At 33.8% G+C, this 21,446-nt stretch overlaps 1 protein-coding gene across 1 annotated transcript in view; it reads left to right on the top strand.

Moving 5' to 3' along the window:
• The window catches only part of LOC123546996 (heat shock 70 kDa protein 12A-like), a 96,593-nt gene that overhangs the window by 17,460 nt on the left and 57,687 nt on the right, over positions 1-21,446 (top strand). The window contains exons 2-6 of the mRNA XM_045333718.2: positions 9,052-9,257; positions 11,669-11,890; positions 12,040-12,253; positions 17,574-17,696; positions 18,269-18,471. Coding sequence (XP_045189653.2) covers positions 9,052-9,257; positions 11,669-11,890; positions 12,040-12,253; positions 17,574-17,696; positions 18,269-18,471 — 968 coding nt within the window. The remainder of the gene's footprint in view (positions 1-9,051; positions 9,258-11,668; positions 11,891-12,039; positions 12,254-17,573; positions 17,697-18,268; positions 18,472-21,446) is intronic.

Below are 21,446 nucleotides of genomic sequence, written 5' to 3'. Positions count from 1 at the left end.
TTCTGTATTTATTGTAATCAAGTGTCTTTTCACAATTAGGCCTCAATATGTACTCCATACATTCAATAGTCACTTCAAATATTCAATTTCTCATTCACAAAGTTCCTTCTCTATATCAAACAAGCTTCAAACTAACTATTTCAACACATTAAATGGTGACTCTTTCTGTGCACCATATATTCAGCAGTGTTTCACAAGAACTTCTGTTTTACCTCAGTTCTATTTCACTTAGTTTCAATAACATTAGTTCTACTTCACTTTATCTTTATTTCAATTCACTTCGGCCCCAATACACTTTATTTCTACTTCACTGCACTTAGTTATTTTTCACTTTTCACTTCATTTCTAATTTACTTCAGTTCTCTTCACTTTGTTTCTACTTCACCTTACTTCATTCCTTTTCAACTTCAGTTCTAATTCACTTTCACTTCACTTTACTTCACTCTTTTTCAACTTCAGTTCTACTTCACTTTGTTTTTACTTCACTTTACTTCACTCCTTTTTCACATTTAATTCTACTTCACTTTGTTTTCACTTCACTTTACTTTACTTCTTTATTGAGAAAAATTGAGATCAGTTTTCTGTGGTACAACATGCATGTTACATCCAATTTATAGGAGCATTTTGACCTATCTCTACCTGGTAAAGAGTTTCTTGTGGACTTTTATATAGATTTTTTTAGGATTAGTTTCCCTTTGTTGTTACTATAAATAACTTATATGATAGCTTTTTTGATAATCGGCCAATAAAATGCCATATGAAAACAACTGTAGGTTTTTATTATATAAATTTTAATCCAAGTGTTTTGTTATAACATATTGTATATATAGTACAATACTGTTTATACATCATTGACAGATATCAGTTCATCATGTTATACTGCAGTAGAGAAAATTAGGTGCCTTCCAGTAGGGGACTTTGTATTGCATGGCAATACTTCATACTTGTTTTCATCGCTATCATAACAAAGATCGTGACTCATGCATACAGAATCTAGTTCATTAACATGAGGTCCGTTATCTAAAGATTTACCGGGACCACAATACTTGTACCCTGGAAGTGTTAACCCTTTCTTAGATGAAAAAAAAGGTAACATAGCTTTATGAATGCCAATTGCCCCTCCAGTACGTTTTACATTCTGTTTTTATATTGCCAAAAGATGCACATGTTGCTTTTAACATCTATTTACCATTTACCACTTTTTGTTGAAACGTATTGAGGATTTATACTGTCAGTAAATTTCTTCTCTGTTACACAATACATATGTTTATAGTACTCATTATATATAATATGAATTTAAAATATTGTTTTACTGTAATTTCTATTTTTTAATATTTACTTTCTGTGTTATTTTAGACCGGGTGTTAAGGATCGGGGGTTCGTTTAAAACCTATGGTTTTTCACTGGGTCAGCAGGGGTCAGAGGGATCAAAAGGCCCGTCAGCAGGGGTCAAAAATGTGCTGGACACTGCATAATACTCAGTACTTTCCAAAAATCCTAGATGGACTTTACTGTAATGCGCTTCTCCAATCGATACTTTGTGATGTACTTTACATATATCTTTTATATCACTTGTGAAAGAATTCACCATTGTCTCGAATACTGCCGAGCTATTTTCCATCTTGATGGTTAGAATGCTGAAGTCAGAATGATTTAGTCTGTCGGAGTCTATTCCATATATCCATTAGGATGGCTCCGCATTTATTTCTTCCATTCCACCTGTTAGGATGAATTGCATTTGAATTCCACATATTCATTTCGATGCCTCAATATGGTTTCGTGGGTTGGCCTCTAAAAAGGATTTTAGACGTTATAGCTAGAAGAAGGTTTGTTAGATTTTCATTCTGTGTGAATTTAAGCCACATTAGAATTCTATGATTTCATATTTCCCAAACGTTTCATTTTCTAAGGATTTGTTGTCTTCATGATATACAAATTTAAGCACGATATCTTTCTTGACTTTGCATCATTTTTGTAGTTTGAAAATATTGCTCACCGCATACATAAGTCACACTGTTCTTAGTGAAACTTGATTGGTACATGTTGCTAAAAGGGGTTTCTCTTCCGTAAAAGAATATCATGACCCTTATGTAATCATTGTATCCGTTTGTCTTAAGTAATAACACAACTTCTTCTGTCGTTAATACCATTTTCATATGATTTTTTGGTTAAAATGCTAAAGTCACAATGATTTAGTCGGTCGAAGTCTATTCCTTATATCCATAAGGATGATAACGGATAGTCAAAAAAATGACTGGGTCCGACGTCTTTATGTAAGCAAGTCATATTTTAAACTGCTTTAATTAAGCAAGCGCCAAACTTTATCAATACAACTTTCTGGTTCATTTAAAATGCCCAACGTTTTATCATGTGAAAACGTACCACCCCTTCTCCAGTCGTCTATATGTAAAAGTACTCTTTCACTATAAGTAACGAAAATTTTCCAGTCAGTTCTGTTAATAGTTTCAAGGTTAATGTTAGCTTCTCCTTCTTCTACTGCTTTAGTAACAATAGTTTTAAAACGTTGCAACGTGTAAGAATCATTTAAAAGCGACTAACCCACACATTGTGATGTGTGAACTTTAAACTAATTTTTCACCGAAAGGCAAAATGCCGCCACTGTTTTATATATTTACATGAAACTTAATGATTGACCAGTTTCTAGTTTCCAGAATTACGGTAACATTCGAGTTTTCGCAGTTTTTCTTATGCATTTTTATAAACCGTTGTAACGGTTTACTTTTGTAAACATTGATAAATATAGAACGAGAAGCGACAGTATTTTTAGACTTTTTAGACACTCTTTAGATATCTCGTGGGAAGCAAACCAAAACTGTGTGCATATTTTGCTTCCGGCACTCACGTTAAAGAAAAGGTATCGAGCAGTATTCTGTTGTTTTTATTTTTAGCAGTTTGTAAATAAACAGTCAGTAGCACTCTCGTTTAAAATAAAAGATATACGTAGTAAAACCAATAGTTGGCTTGATGGTGCAGTAGGTTGAGTGGATGGATATTTATTCATTTTGCAGCGATAGTTTTGACGGTTCGAACCTTGCATCCGACCAACCTTTTTTTGCATTACAATGCTGTAAGTTTGTTTTTCTCTGGTTCTTATTCATTATTTTGTTTCTTATTTTCATATAAAATCGGTAGTATCTTTAAATCAATCGATACTGAAATTATGACCGGGTAATACTTTTGTTAATGTGAAGTGAAAGATTGTTATAACATTTATAAAACTAACCCGTACAGCTTTAAAAATATCACAGGAAAGCTTCAAAAACATAAGATCAAATAAAAGGCGGAGTGTATTTAAACATAATTACGTGTCAATAGTGACATATATAAGTTAGTGAACAAGTTAGAACTAGATTCACTAACTCGTTTTGTTTTCGTTGAATCGTACTGAAGAAAAAGAGATTAAATACAGTTTTAAAAAATAATAAAAAATTTACGGGTCTGGGAATCGAACTCTCGACGAAAAGTATATGAATACCGTAACCGCTCGACCAACGAGGAATCACTGACTGCATTGTAAACGTAGTGTACTGACTTCAGTTTATGTTATTGTTTTGTTTGTTTACATTTCAAAACGCTATAATACTGGTGTGCGCTCTATTGATTATCATGTTTGGTGTTATTTTCTCTTATTGTCACGTGATATTTGCAAGGTACTCGCTGAACGGAATACCGTTTTTTTATAAACCGGGAAACCCTTATCAGGAATAGTAGACGAATGTTTTTCGGCGACGCCGTCTAAATTCGTTTTCGTTACCTATGCCACGTGACTTCAGTTTGCAAATCAAACTACTTGATAACGCATTATAGATAATTTATCAAAATGGAAGATTTATGCAACACTCTGCCTGATTGGACGAGAGTGTCAATTTCTTTCACTCTGTTGATTGTGCTACGCTGAGTGAAATGTAGACAAAGCGTTTATCCTAAACGACGCTATTCACAGTTTTAAAGCTAACTTTGGCTCAGTATATTTAGCAAGAATATTGATATATCTCAAAATGATAAGTAAGTTTAATAAATATGATAAAAACCTGTTCAAATACCAACATATATCAAATTAAAGAAAGAGCTGAATACGGTCTGCGTATCACATGAATAAGGGTGTGATAAGAGTCTTTTATGTAGAGAAGTGCTTTTTAAAAGATTTTCCATGTTACAATTGTCGTCTGTATATGAAAAGGTTTCTTTCTTTTGTGACTTATTCAGATTGCATATTAAAATGAGTACTTGCTTGCTTTGATATATTTGTTATAAATTATTTAACTGATTTATTATATATGAATATTTTTCTTTAGTATGGTATGCAAATATTGAACTCAGCTGAAATCTGTTTTATTATATATATGCTATATAATGACTGAATCTGATTACAGTGAAATGAAGGTACGCTGCATAAAGTTTGTCTATGTGATATGACTACGGTCGAACCTTGCTTATGAAACAGAAATCTTGAAATAATTACAATTGTATGTTTTGCTTGACCTTTACTTTTTAATAGGTGTGACGTCATTGTCCAAAGATTCACGAATAGCGAATATGCATTTGTTAAAGCGGGATCAGTTGGCCTATTTTAGAAATAAATAAAAATAATAAATAAAAAAATCCTTTAATTGATTTTTTCTCACGTATTCTAATCAAACTTGATTTGTAGCATCTTTATTAGGCCCGCAGCCAACTTTGTTCAGCTGGGACATTTAACCCCTTTTAGGGGCTGCTAGAGCTAAAACTAGAAATGCCTTTATACAGCGTCTCATGAACAGCTTGGTGGATCTTTGTCATACTTGGTCTGGAGCATTATTATAAGGTCCTCTTCCAAATTTATTTATATAGGAACTTGGGCACTATTAGGGACCACTATAGCTAAAAGTAGATATGCCTTTCTTCGCATTAACCACTAAAATGTAATGGATTTTTATCAAACTCGATGTCTAACAATATCGTAAGGTCTCCTGCTATTTTTTTACAAATGGGGATAGGGACCAATTTAGCTAAAAATATAAACATGTTTAATGACCTCTTCTCATGAACCGCTTCATGAATCTTCATCAAACTACTGCTGTAATTATTCGTCTAAGGATAAACGAAACAAAATTGCAACCCTACGAAACTTTTGCGAAAAATTAAAAGAGAACCATTTAATTGTTAAAGTGCGGTGTTTAGTTTTGCAATTTGAAAAATGTTAGATGAAAGATGAATGTTAGATGAAAAATTCATAAACTTCTTTCATTATTACAATTCGCCGACCATCATTTTTAAAGATATTTCTTGTTATTTTTAATTTCTTAGGAAAACAACGATTTTCAACGGAATTCGATGAAAAATACATTATTAGAACATCAAATATGCGACATAAATGTGAATATAGGAAACGTTTGATCTTACAAAATCTCACACCACGATGTGTGGGTTAGTCGCTTTAAACATGCACGTATCTGGCGCTTTGATCCCAACCGTTCTGCTTCACATGTGATGTGGAAAAAAAAAACACAACATACAGTTCAAAATCTAGAATATGATACAACGAAATCCATGGTGTTTTCAAAATCCTGAGATACCCATTGACATAATATTATATCTGGAGAAAGCCCAACTCCTTTTACGCATGTTTATGAGTGAGAGTATTTTTATGTTACAGTCTTATATTGATTCACCACATATACCAAGATGCATATTTCGACTGACTTTTTTGGATCCAGCTGTTTTCCCAACCCTCGGGACAGCATGGATAAAAAACCTCGCTAACGCTCGGTTTTCCATTCCACACTGTCCCTCGGGTAGGGAAAACCCTGTCTTACACAGGCAGGCATGTAAGATCTTTATATTGTTGTTGTTTTTAATGGACAATACAAGGTATTTTCTACGCTAAAATAGTTGGTTGGTCACGAAAAGGACATTTTTAAAATCTAGCTCAATAAAACTCAGACAAATCTGGGTATAGATTACTGGCTGGGTCTGTAACTCAGTCAAGGCCGGGTACAAGTTGTTATGTTTCAGCCTATACCGCGGACGAGGCCACTTCACCCCACACCTTGTGGAGAAAGCCTTAAGACCTGCCTGCTTCTGTCTCTTCTCAATTTCTACGTATACCGTGTCAGGGGTCCGATCCTTCTTTATTAGCCGACATATCGAACGAAGAAGTTTTCGTAGGCCCATAGTAAATGGTATATCCTGTATGTTAAGCAACATTGTTTATGACTGGATATAGAAACGATGGATCAATCAGAATCAAGCTTACACATTTGGTTTTAACCAATCATCTTGTTGCTTGATACCGCTCGACCTCAGTCTCCTGGTTGGCTTGCCTGAGTAATGATATGCTCATCCCCAACCTGTCGTAGGCCCTCTCAGCTGAATCTCTCTTCGAATGCCATTTTCAGTTACTGCCAGAATATGGAGCGTTGCGTTATATAAAATATAAGACGCGCGAACCTAATAGAGAGCACTATAAACGACGTCATCGATACATTGCAGCCAGGGATAGATTCATATTATACCTCATCACAGGCGAATTTTACACCACTGAATCACAAACCATACCGGACTTTTGCATACATTTCTCCGGTTTATCGATAAAATTATCTCCCTTGTTAACGATTGAATCATATATGGAAATTGTTTTTAAACGTTTAAAACACCAATAATTATTTATTTGTCATAATTTTATAACCTATATTCCCAATTTGCATTTTTTTTATCTTTCATTTCATGTTCAAAATATGAAAATATTTAAAGAGGAAATTGCTTCCTTTTTACTTTCAACTTCACTATCACTCATATAGAATGTTAAGGATAAAAAATAGAATTGCGACTTTGTCCGAGATTAAGGGTTTATTTCTACATTTGATAATAAAATGCCAAACTTTTATAACCTTTATTCTGTATCTACTATCTACCGATCTTTTAGACAATGCTATTTTGAAAAAAGATATTTTGTTAGGAAATTGCTTCCAACTTTCTGTCAAATTGCTTAAAATATTTCCTCGGTTTTTCGGACTTAGAAAATCTGCGGCCATTTTGGTGAATTGAAACCGTAGTGATTATAGCTTGAAGAATGTATTGCAATATGTTTATTTGAAATACAGTTTTAATTTTAGATATATTTATGTTTGCTTGTATGGGAACTTGTCCTAAAATAGTTTTAAATATGGCATATAAAATCACTAAAATTCTTGTATTCTAACAGCACAATTGTTGTTAAAGAAATTGAGTTTCATTGCACATGTATTTCATTATTATCAATATTATTCGCTCTCTTTAAGGAATTTAATTTCTAAATCGAAGAAGTATGTATGGATCTGGCCAGTTTTCGAAAGGAACCGAGATATTATGCCAGTACAAGTTGTTTGCAAGTTTGGTTAAAATCAATTGCAAAATGTGGTCTCTATCGTGTTCACAAGAAATTGTGAACGGACGCGGATGGACGAATGTACTGACGGACGACGGACGAAGGGCGATCACAAAAGCTCACATTGGCACTACGTGACAGGTGAGCTAACAAAAACAGCTGCGATACCTCTGCCACTGTTACATTCAGAAAGCATACAATGGTTTTACTAATAATTCTTGTTTATATAGCGGTAAAACACTTTAATAACGTCATACTCACTCAATTCATTTGCCTTTCACTTCATGACCGAAACCATTAGCGAATGTGTTTCATGATATTGTAAAAGTTTCTCGACAAGTTGGTCATTCATATGAATACCACTTTAACAGTTGTATTTCTGTCTTATACCACTTTAACAATTGTATTTCTGTCTTATTCCGCTTTAACAGTTGCATTTCTGTCTTATACCACTTTAACAGTTGTATTTCTGTCTTATACCACTTTAACAGTTGTATTTCTGTCTTATACCACTTTAACAGTTGTATTTCTGTCTCATACCACTGTAACAGTTGCATTTCAGTCTTATTCCGCTTTAACAGTTGCATTTCTGTCTTATACCACTTTAACAGTTGTATTTCTGCCTTGTACCACTTTAACAGTTGCATTTCTGTCTTATACCACTTTAACAGTTGCATTTCTATCTTATTCCGCTTTAACAGTTGCACCACTTTAACAATTGTACTTGTGTCTTATTCCGCTTTAACAGTTGCATTTCTGTCTTATTCCGCTTTAACAGTTGTATTTCTGTCTTATACCACTTTAACAGTTGTATTTCTGTCTTATACCACTTTAACAGTTGCATTTTTGTCTGTCTTATACCACTTTAAGAGTTGTATTTCTGTCTTATACCACTTTAACAGTTGTATTTCTGTCTTATACCACTTTAACAGTTGCATTTTTGTCTGTCTTATACCACTTTAAGAGTTGTATTTCTGTCTTATACCACTTTAACAGTTGCATTTCTGTCTTATACAGTTGTATTTCTGTCTTATACCACTTTAACAGTTGTATTTCTGTCTTATACCACTTTAACAGTTGTATTTCTGTCTTATTCCGCTTTAACAGTTGTATTTCTGTCTTATACCATTTTAAGAGTTGTATTTCTGTCTTATACCACATTAACAGTTGCATTTCTGTCTTATACCACTTTAACAGTTGCATTTCTGTCTTATACCACTTTAACACTTGCATTTCTGTCTTACTCAGCTTTAACAATTGTATTTCTGTCTTATTCCACTTTAACAGTTGCATTTCTGTTTTATACCACTTTAACAGTTGTATTTCTGTCTTATTCCGCTTTGACAGTTGCATTTCTGTCTTACTCAACTTTAACAATTGTATTTCTGTCTTATTCCGCTTTAACAGTTGCACCACTTTAACAATTGTATGTCTGTCTTATTCCGCTTTAACAGTTGCATTTCTGTCTTATACCACTTTAACAGTTGTATTTCTGTCTTGCTGAGCGCTTGCAAACTGTGTTGTAAATTAAATAGCTATTTTTCTACGTCTGAACAATATTCACAAATGTTGGCATTGTTATCATAATTAAATTTAATAAATAATTATAAAAAAAATAATTATAAACCATGCATATCACGATACTGTCAGACGTTTTTCTCATGTGGCAATACCTATTTCAACAGATACAATTCACGTGATGCGCAGACAGGAGAGTGGAGACCCCGGAGTTTATAACCAGAAAATTCCAACTACAATACTGTTAACACCGGAAAGGCAGTTTCATTCGTTTGGGTACGCTGCACGAGATTTCTATCATGATTTAGACCAGAAAGAATCGGAAAAATGGTTGTACTTGGACAAGTTTAAGATGATGCTTCACAACGATGGGGTAAGTTATCGATATTTAAAGTTCACAATGGAATAAAAGTGAAAAAACAGTATGTACTCGAAGTTTGACAAGTTTAGGTTAAAGATATAAAGAGACTTGACAAAAGATAGAACAGTGAAATCTACACGATCGATGAAAATGAGAAAAAAACAACAGAAAATTGACATTTTTTTACTTGACAAAACTCTTTGCGTATAGGAAACCTTCTACACTTTTTGAGTTTTCGAAAATGCAGTAATGTTCAAAGCATGTTAATCAACTCGAGCAAAACACTCTAAGATATTTCAAGAATCCTTCAATTACATTTCAGAATCATTACAATGATTGCCTCCCGGTAATTAAATACTGGTGTGTAGTTACACCTGTCAGAATAGTTGTATGGTCTTTAAAATTATTGTCAATCACAGTTTCTTGTATCTGTATCTTATCGCATAGTGCGGCAATTTTCCTTTGATCTTTGCAGCATGTTATACATAGTAACACACATTATTACTACAAAACTGTGCTGATATCTTACAAAACTGTTGCGATATATATCAACACGGAAATCTCTATGGAGTTTCATAAGAAAAAAAGTGTTCCGATATATATCAGCACAGTAAAACTGTTCCGATATATATCGGAACACTTTTTCTCTATTGAGGTCCTATCAAGGGAGTATAATTTTTTCCTTTCAAAGAAAAGATGATTTTAGCTCCAATTTACAGTTCACAGAGAAAGAATTGTCACAAACACCTACATTTATAAAGTAAAAGAATAAATAAACTAGAATATTTCAAAAACTTGATAGTTATTGCCAAATTCAGAAATACATGAAATATATGAAATTCTGAGATTTCTCAAATGTTTCTTTTTCTTTGATTTTTTTTTACAAACAAAACAACAAGTTTTACAATATGTCTGGCCAATGAAATGCAAAGATTTAAAACCAATGCAGAAATTTGTTGGGTACTTTTATCTGGGGAACACATTTTCTAAAACAGAAGTTTTAGTGTTTCTGTCAGCGAGGCGCAGAAAGGGAATCAAAATAGTAAAAATAATAATAAACAAATTTAAATGAAAATAATATATAAATTTTAATGATAAACTATGCGATAAAACAGTTATAATATGTAATGCTCGTGTGTTACCAGGATATATCAGAGCTAGGGGTACATCTCGTTATTTTTCTCTTCACATATCTGTCTCGGCCTACCGGCCTCGACGATATGTGCAGAGAAAAATACCCTCGATGTACCCCTAGCTCTGATATATCCTGGTAACACACTCTCACACATACTATAACTATTACTTATCGCATAGTGCGGCAATTTTCCTTTGATCTTTGCAGCATGTTATACATAGTAACACACATTATTACTACAAAACTGTGCTGATATCTTACAAAACTGTTGCGATATATATCAACACGGAAATCTCTATGGAGTTTCATAAGAAAAAAAGTGTTCCGATATATATCAGCACAGTAAAACTGTTCCGATATATATCGGAACACTTTTTCTCTATTGAGGTCCTATCAAGGGAGTATAATTTTTTCCTTTCAAAGAAAAGATGATTTTAGCTCCAATTTACAGTTCACAGAGAAAGAATTGTCACAAACACCTACATTTATAAAGTAAAAGAATAAATAAACTAGAATATTTCAAAAACTTGATAGTTATTGCCAAATTCAGAAATACATGAAATATATGAAATTCTGAGATTTCTCAAATGTTTCTTTTTCTTTGATTTTTTTTACAAACAAAACAACAAGTTTTACAATATGTCTGGCCAATGAAATGCAAAGATTTAAAACCAGTGCAGAAATTTGTTGGGTACTTTTATCTGGGGAACACATTTTCTAAAACAGAAGTTTTAGTGTTTCAGTCAGCGAGGCGCAGAAAGGGAATCAAAATAGTAAAAATAATAATAAACAAATTTAAGTGAAAATAATATATAAATTTTAATGATAAACTATGCGATAAAACAGTTATAATATGTAATGCTCGTGTGTTACGAGGATATATCAGAGCTAGGGGTACATCTCGTTATTTTTCTCTTCACATATCTGTCTCGGCCTACCGGCCTCGACGATATGTGCAGAAAAAAAATACCCTCGATGTACCCCCAGCTCTGATATATCCTGGTAACACACTCTCACACATACTATAACTATTACGTAATTTATGTTAAATTTATATATTTCGTTAGGAGAGCAAATGCACTGGTATTTTGTAGACTGGTCAATGCAGGAATCCCAAATGCGACGAAATATCTTAGCACATAACTGTAACTTAGCTAGAACATTCCCATTTATTTAAGGTTTCCATCATGCTCATTGCCTGATAATTCTTCTTTAAGATGGCTACCTTTATTCAATAATCCCTTCAAGTATCTTCTGCCATAATGAAAATACAATATATTATTCACAGCCCTTGCACCAAGATTCTGCGCTGAAAACATTGCATGGGAAGGAAATAAATGCAACGAAAGTATTTTCCTACAGTTTGTCATACTTCAAAGAACTTGCACTACAAGAGATATGTGACCAGGCAGGTGAGAGAATAACGTGTGACGTCATCAGATGGGTTATCACCGTGCCTGCAATATGGAAAGCCTCGGCTAAACAGTTCATGCGTCAAGCTGCTTATCAGGTTCGCACGTTTGTTTGTCATGTCATCGAAAACATATACTACGATACTTTTTTCATTAATATCTGTGCAAAATGCTGTTAATGCCACAGATGTTTGATCCACAGCGAACGAAAGGCTATTTTGATAACGTTACGTGTTTTTCATTTCAGGCGGGAATTATATCAAAAAACCAAGCGCATCAACTTCTGATTGCGTTGGAACCGGAAGCGGCATCGATCTATTGCAGGCGTCTTCGTATGTTTCATCTCTTGTCAGAGGGCAGCAAAAGCTCGTGTGCAAGCATGTCATCTTTGACAGCCTCATTGAGTATGCCTGATTTGTACAGCAATGACGTCAGTTTAGTCTCAAATGATCTTGATGTTGGTATGTTTCACAAAGTAACAGCTATTTGAATATTTTTTTTATAATATAAAATAAGGCAAAGCCTCGATACAAGCTTCAGGAAATCAGATTTTACATTTGACAGTACTCAAACGAAAGTAAAATTCACGAGAATTTATTCACGTAAAAACGTTTAAATTAGTGTCATTAAGGCCTATGCTATTTTGACAATGCAAAATTCCTATGTAAAACTGAGATTGTCGTAACAACGCGAGAAATGCACGGGGATAAAAAAGAAACTAATAATAATAAAAAATGTATCTCCGAATAAATTATAAAGTATCAATGACACTCAAAAACATGTCCCAACAGTGCACTAGAAGAAAATGCATAGAAATTTCCGGGGTAAGTTTTTGGTACCGTAAGTCTCTCATATATATACAATATATATATTATTCAATCAAGGATATGTCAGTGTAAATGAGCTGAGCGTTAGTTTTCTAAGAAAACGTCGTCAAACTGTGTTACACGAATCTCACGTGCACCGTTCTTTTACAAAAATATGTCCGCCATGTTTTCTTCAGTGAACGAAATAAAAGGAGTATTTTACCTTAGATTTCCTTATTGTAGAGTACGATTGACTTTCTAATCTAAATAAAGCATCACTTTTTCGTAACATCCCACTGTCCGATCTTTCTGATCACTTAACGATCACTCACAATTACAAAATAAAACCAACGTGTCATCAAAATTATCACTTTACACGGCTTCATGGACATCACGGCCTACTAACATTAAATTTGTAATCATGCGCCAACCAAACAAATGATGAAAGATCGAGACTTTTTCAAAGATATGTTTTATTTCCTGTAATTTTCTGATATTCTAACCTTTAAACAACCGGATTGTATGCACAGAAATAACGAAAGATTTATGCAATATAGCTTTTAGTTTAAATTTTGGACCTATCTCTTTCAAGTCCAACAACAGACATGTATATGTCACAAACCCGGCCTGTCCTCGAAATCAGTGTCAAAAGTTACTAGAACATAAATACAATAAATAAACAACCGCTTACTATGTTCCTGTAAGTCCTGTAAGATGAAACGGCTCGTGTTTATACATTCATATATATATTCCGTATCGGGAACATTGACAATCACAAGTCGATCCTTACCACGAACATGAAAACAGTTACTTTTATGCCTTTGTTTACATTTCAAACATGACGATTCACATCTACGTTCAAGAACGTAAATTTCGTGCTTTCCGACCCACATGGTGTGTAAACGTAAGTATGGTGTATTCGGCAAACCATTTGTAATTACCGACGTGGTAAATGTCATTGAGAGTATCAGTTATGTTCACGAAATTTAATTGAATATTTATGTTATATACTTGCAAAAGAAAAACTTGATGGTCATGGTCGCTGGCTTCGAATTCCTCGCCTTTCATCAAAAACTCACTTGAGGTGTAAACTTTTCACGTAAGGAAACCATCCAACTGAGGTTAGTGTCTCGGTCTAGGTACTAGTATGAGCCCCGGAAAATGTCTGGAGGGGCAGCTGGAGCTTTTCCCCACCAACAAAACCTGGGAAAAGTTAATTGTGTCGTTTCGGTGTTACTCCCAGTCAAACAAAATAAACATTGTTTCCGTTTTTGTTTGTTTGTTTGTTTATATTTGTATATAAATGAATATGCAAAACGGGTTTGTTTGTTTCTGTGTAACGTCAAAATATAATATTACAATTATAGATCAACAGTGAACGCCACATGCATTATATTTTCACGAGCGTTTAATGCTTTAATCTCGCATGTAAAACAAACATATTCCTCATGTATAAAAGGTAAAGGTAAATATATATGTATATGTTTGTGTACTCGTGGAATTAAATGTTAAGTGTAAAAAGTATATATTCACAGTGCAAATCATCCATGCTAAATAACACGTACGATATGTATGCTTTCTCACTGTCTAATATGTCCGAAATGATCTATTCGATTTTTATCACAGATTTTCACACTTAAATTGAAGCAAACGTGTTCAATATAATTTTAAACTTAAACTTTGAAACTAGTAGGTTGTAGCATTCTCTGGGTCAATGGTATTTTTTATTGCCTTCTGTAGTCAGTCATTATCTATTGTAAAAAAAATCTTTTTTAACCAAAGTGGAAAATTTCAGGTACTTGAAAATGCAGCTTTCTAAAAGGTCAGTTAGAATTCTCGATGTCATTTGTCAAACATACCTCGTAAATTAATAATGCTATTTTTTTGGTTGCACTTTGCGGACTTACGATAAAGTTATTATCTGAGCAGTGGACTCCCTGTAAATGAGCACTACGTAAGCGCTCAGGCCCTTCTCGCACATCATACCTATAGTTCGGACTTCTTTCATGTGTCAAGGCATGTGCACAAAAATGACAAATTTTGCCAACACCTGGTAAATTGTAATGTGTTTTTTAGAAAAGTAATAAACGGAAATAGAAAAATAGCTCTCAGCTCATTTACACGGATAGTTTAGCTTTATTATGTATGTTATAGTTTTTCGCAGTTATGCTCGATGACATAGAATACTTACCCCGAAAATTGTGACACGAACATACTGATAACTTTTCCCACTTTATTTTTTCAATTAAAGTAAGAGTTCAGCACTTCATGGTTTTGAAATATTGTCACATTGGAATAACGTTTGTTTTACAGTAACTTCGAAATTCCTCAGAAATAATATCATGTACCCCACCCACCTAATTCATAATTTCAAAATAGCATAGGCCTTAAGCTTATTAAACCGGGAAGTCGATGTATACGGTGAGGTCATTTTATATTCCCGCGTTAAGGCCCCAACTGTGCTTTATTTCGTATAAAATACACTTACGTCCTTTTCAACATGTTGTAGCATGTCACATTTACAAAGACTCATATTCCAATAAAGAACTATATCGCAACTGTATAAAAAGAAAGAGAAAACAGAGTGTTACTTTTTTTTTAATAAAAGCTTTACTTTTACCTTTTAGCTTTAATTTCAATGTATCTTTCCAATAATTTATAGCAAACCCGTGTTTGAACACTATGTATACAAGATTATAAGGTTATAAGGTATAAGGTTATACGTCGGGCGTAATAATTTCACGAGGGCGCAGTCCTTGTGAAATTATTCAGAACGACGCATAACTGCCCGAGTGTATAAATAGTGTCCAAACACGGGTTTGTTATAAATTTATTCGATTCTAATACGTCTTTTATTGTAAAATTTAGATCAAATTGATAGAACTATTTCTTCGCGCATGCATGGCACCAAAAGGAAGGTCGTCATGCACGCCAGGACCGGAAATGATAATACGTCTTGCGGAAGAGTTCAGTTTGGGCGAAAATGATGGCGAATTATTCTGCAAAGCGAATAACCAACTCAATATGTGTGTAAATTAATCAACATTTTGTATTAAACATGCTATTACGTAAAATATTTGAACAAATTTGAAAGCGCTATTTCTCAACACATGTACATGGCGTTAAATATCACGTCGACGTGACGTAATATCTTTGTGATGATTTAAGCATTGCTAGTCATATTAGAATTAAACTTCTCACGCCGCCTTTTTTATCAAGCATGCGTTAGGAAAATGCCGATTTCGACAGAATCCTACACAAACAAACACAGTAGATTAAAGGGCACGAGGAAAGGAAGAAAGTTTAGAACTATTTATATTTGGACTTTTTAAACGTTAGGAATATTAGTGACACACTGTTCCAATTTCTTACTAAAATTTATCTTAATCAAATTTATCTTAATCATTTCACAACTAACTGGAAAGCTCTGTTGTAGCGTTCTGAGAGAGTTAAATAATTTTGAGCAATCAAATAACTCTATTCACTGTGGAGTAAAAACTTCCTAGCTACCAGGTGCGTCTTGTTGGCGTCCGTTAAGGTCAAGAAGGCGTAATATAGCGCCATCTATAGTGGAACGTCAAACATTACGCTTGAAAACACCGCTTCTTTGCGTTCTAAGTGTTGCCGGTAAACGGACGGTAAACAGCTTGTATGCTTAAGATTTCATTTCACATCCAGTTTTCCGTCATATCTAAACAATTAAATATCTACTTGCAGTTCATAAAAGGAGTAGATATAGCTACTGCCTTCTTTAAATATATGTTCTGATATCATTCTTTTCCTTCAAAGCTTGAATGAACGCCTTGAAGCCCCAAAAAATCATTTATTTATGTTTAGAGTAAAAATATAAGATTTTGTCAGCATTTGACTGTATTCATATTTAACACTTAACAAAAACATCCACCGTTTAATTATTTAATAATGCAACATGCAAATAAATCCTACAAACAGACAATGTGAACTTGGATGAAAAAAAACGCGGGGAAAAAACGTAACGTTTTAACTGTGCTTAAAATTCCAAATTTTCGTATCACCATAGCGTGAAAATGAACCCGGTAGTCAAGGAATTTTATAATCTTATTGTATTCAAAAACATTTCAGAATCATTTTCAGTATTTTTTTTTAAAAATCTATGGAGGAGAGAACGAGCAGTAAATTGTTTAATAAGAAGTGTAACATGCGTGTGACAATACAAATCGAGATTATACTTCCAATGAAATATATGGTGTTTTTTTTTTTTTTAACTGTTTTGTAATTAACTTCTTTTTTCCCTAAAATTCAAACAGTTCTTTGTGAAATTTTGATGCACAAAATCTGCGCGTGAAAAGTGGGGCAGGGGAAAATTTATGACAATTCAGCGAAAACGAAGTCGGAAACCCCCGTATTTTTTTCGCTTATTTTACAGTAAAATAAATTTATATGAAAATATTAGTTTTTCAAAAAAAATTCTATGGAACAGGTATTACACACTACTAAAGTCATCCCGCTCGTAAACAATAATTACGTAGAAAGATTTTGGCATGATTTTTTCAAAATTCGGCGAATAGTTGAAGTACATAATTATTTGAAAATTACATCATCGTATAGGTTTCAACGGGACTGTTATATTAAGTGAAAAAAATACTTTTTGAATTAAATGGACGCCATGAAACTAAATTAATCGCCGCAAAAACGCCAACGTCACAACTATTTAGGGCTGGGCTAAAACGTGATTTTTCGAAGCCATTTGCGTAAAAAGTGTGCATCCGGGACCTTTTTAATAATTGTACACTGGGTGAAGAGCCCGATTCTCTTCAAGCTTGCTATTACACAAACGGATTTTCTCCTTTTTTTTGTACACCATGAATTTTGAATTGAAAAATTAAACCTTAAGTCTACATTGCAGAGACTTCTTTGATAATTACCATAAATCGATCACAGAATATAACACGAGGCACGGGTCTTTTTCTGGACTGATACTGATTTACATTAAAAGGTACACGGTACATGGTGGTGGACTGTGGTGGTGGTACTGTAGATATTACTGTGCACGAATTACTCGAGAGTGGTAGACTGAAGGAACTGCAGAGAGCTAGTGGTGGCTCGCACGGTTCAGTCGGTTAGTATTTTTTTTAAAATTTCCAGCAATTAGAAAGCGGATAGTGAGAACTAAAGTTATGTTCTTTCTTTGAATTCAGATCAAACGGACACATTTTAGGTCATACGGTTGAATGGTCCTCGGCAGACACCAGGGATTTATTTCAGGTACTAGTTACCTCTTGAATTGTTAGACCGATTTGATATCAACATATCAGTTTCCCGATAGAAAGAGTAAAACAATGTTGGACTGGATTCCATGGTTAGGAATCTGGGCGTAAACACCGTTCTTGAACAAAACAACTACTAACTAAATGACTCCCTCTCATGAAAGAAATAGACACCCCAACACAGTGGCCAGGGGCAAATGATACGGAGAAATCTGTAGCAGGTGTATAGTGTAAACAATCTATAATAGACAATAGACTGAGTTCTGATATGTCAGCTATACTTCTTTACTAGTCATACACGATTGTTCTCTCCTATATTACAGTCCTTTTTTCATTTCTACATAGGCAATGATTCTGTGCTTGGTATGCAAAGCCGTAATGTATAAATCTGTTTTCTTTTTTCTTGATTTTATATATCAAAAAGGTGTCGATGAGGAATTCGAAAGGCTGCTTTGCACCATCTTTGGAACTGACCTTATAAATTATTTCAAAAAAAAGCGGCCGTCTGGCTGGGTGGATCTCTTGTCGATATTCGAATCCAGGAAGAGGACAGCAAGTCCTTACCGAGCCTCACACATAGCTGTATCAATTCCCTTCTCCTTCATTGATTTTTACAAGAAAACAAAGGTACATATGTATTTTATTTAAGAAATAATATATCTCATCGGTGATTTGTCGCTGAATAAATCACTGCTTGGAGTTCAGATGCGAAGGAATTATATCACGAGGGCGTAGCCCGAGTGATATAATGCTACGCATCTGAACGACAAACAGTGATTTATTCAAGAGCAAATCACTAAATGAGATATATTATTTCGATTCTAACACGTTATCAAGGACTTTAAAGTACACCTTGTCGGCTTGCATTAAATATTTGCCCGTTTTCAATCGGGTTCTTTTCCAGCGCGCCGTTACGCCGCTTGACGCTATGACGTAATAGTTGTGACGTCAGAACAGTGAATTGTTGTTTAATAAATCACTGTCTCCAGCCTTCTTTGTTTAATAGGAAAATGATTCGGATCGTGTTAGAATATTATACAAGATTTATATAGCGTTTCTTTTTTATGATAAACAAGTTCAAAGTCAGCCTCTCGGGGTGCCAAATTTATCCTCTACTAGTACATACACAGAGTGATCTGACCAAAGGAAGCCCCTCAGAACTGAGAGGGAGAGAGAGAGGCCTGTCCGGCTAACTTGGCGAATAACCAGTCTGGTTCTTTAACGTGCACTCAAGAGCATCTCAGAACTTTCCAGTGCCTGGACCAGGATTTGAACCCCAGTCATCTGGATTGATAGTAAAGCTTGTTGCAACTAGACCATCTGTCCACCTTCAATGTGATATATCATTATGAAATGGTATCGAAGCATAATTCAAGCGAAGGAAAAATATCTTTAAAAATTTCTTCAGATCGATGACGTTTTAAAATTGAATGTATAATGTATGTATATAATACATGTATGTATGTATTTATTACATGACTCCTTATATAAATCGCCCGTCACTACTTTATGACCGGTCAACACATGTCTACCGGGCGTTTTAAGTCAAAACTTGAAAAATAATCTTTGAAAATTTATTTCTAATGCCATGTAATAAAAGACTTAGTGAATGGTTTGCCGATCAATAGTCAAACTATCTGCCCTCGTTCATTCGAAACTCGGGCAATACTATAGTTTTGACTACTGCAATGGTTTTGACTTTTGATTCACAAGTGCATATTATTACAAGAATCCTGTATAAATCGCCGGTCCATAGTTTTTACCATTGACGGCCTGTACTTCAAAATATGTTTGCTGGGCTTAAGTAAAAAAAACTTGAGGAATTCATTTCAGATATCATATAATAAAACACATATTGAATGTCTTTTTGATCAATAGTCAAAACTAATCGTGCAATGCTTCCTATTTTCATAAAGACATCAGAATCGACGACAGCTTTGTTGATCCGCTTGTACATTGTGTATTAATTTCTTATTTTCCGCGTAAAACGTGATGAAAAATTTTAGGCTTGTTTTGTTTTTTATAGTATATTTCTCGATTCAAGTAACATTTCTTGAAAGATATAACATGTTGCTGCAAAAGAAGATATTGTACTATATATCGGATGCGTCTTTGCAACGTCACGTCTGACATCATTTTCATTTACGTTAATGTTGGAGATTAAAATGCACAATGTGTATTTTACGTAAATAAACATAAAAAACATCAGTCAAACACTAAGTTAAATAGCATTGCCTATCTACCTGTGCATTGAAGTCTGCCCAACCAATGTTTATCTGTTTGTGAGGTTGCTTAAGAGAGTGTAGATGGCTTGCATCTAATATATCAATTCAGGTGTGTGATTTAAGTTTAAGGTTTAGGAGTATATCATCAAACAGCAGAATTATTTGATACACGAGTAACGTCTTTACCAACAACCTACCTGACCATTATATGTTCTGTCATACTGCCCCGTATGATGGATACTTAAAATATTTTGAAAAAGTTGTCCCCCTTTAAAAATGTCATTTGTAAAGAAACAAAAATAAACAATTGCTTAAGGGGACGCATACTTTGAAATTAGAAAAAAGTGGGTGGGGTATTATAAAATTTACCTGCAAAAAAGTACAAGGTTTTGGTAAATGAAATGAATACTGTTTCAACTGTTATAAGTACACAAAGGATTGCTCACTAAAATAAAAATGAGAAAAACTGAAACAAGAAAGTTATTGTTGAATTACATAAGACTTCTTGTGTACATTCAAAGTCAACAATTAAGACTTTTTGGTGCGAAAATAATAGTGCTTCACTTTGTCCAAACATTTATCAATGTCCTACAGATTCTAATTTAAAGAAAGAATGTGAAATAAGTTCACTGTCTTGCTTTTCATTTCGCATATGTGAGCTAAAACACATTATTTAGTTTGTTTACAAAGTAGTGCATAAGAAAAGATACGGTGGTCAAGGAATGCCACATTACAAAACTAAAAGAGTATATTCCCCTTAATACATTAAACATTTATCGTTACAGAAGTCTAGTGGCTTACAATAAAGGCCTAGAAATGTTGCCATTATTAATTTTTAACTTGGTATTCATGAACTACAATGCACTTAAATATCAAAACACATTCAACAAACTTTTGAATTGTATTGTCTTAAAAATCCCTAAAATAAGGTATGAAATTTGGTTGAGAGGTCCAATCAATGTGTATATGTGCAAAAGCAACATTCTAATCTTGTTCACAAAAGTTACTAATAAACAGCAGGAATGTCAATGATGAAAAATGGACGAATATACAGTTATCCTCACTTTAATGTCATTTATAATTTGTCCTTGAATTCTCCACCATACTTTTCATAATTCTGTTTGCACGAGTTGCACGAGAATGCTGTCATTCACGTAAAAAAACGGGGTCAAATAAGTTGTAAATGCAATATCATCTAAACGCAATTAATGGATTATGCAGTTCAAGATAAACTTTATCTCATAACGTAACGAACATGTATAATGTTGTAACAACAACTTTACTTACACTGATTTAACTAGCAGTCGGTTTATAAGTGACTTTATTGATTCATTTTGTGTTTTGTTATTGTTGTCAAAAAGTATAACGGAAGTGCCT

Source organism: Mercenaria mercenaria, chromosome 9, assembly GCF_021730395.1.
Source record: "Mercenaria mercenaria strain notata chromosome 9, MADL_Memer_1, whole genome shotgun sequence".
Taxonomy (NCBI): Eukaryota; Metazoa; Mollusca; class Bivalvia; order Venerida; family Veneridae; genus Mercenaria; species Mercenaria mercenaria.
This window is presented reverse-complemented; position numbering and strand designations above follow the sequence as displayed.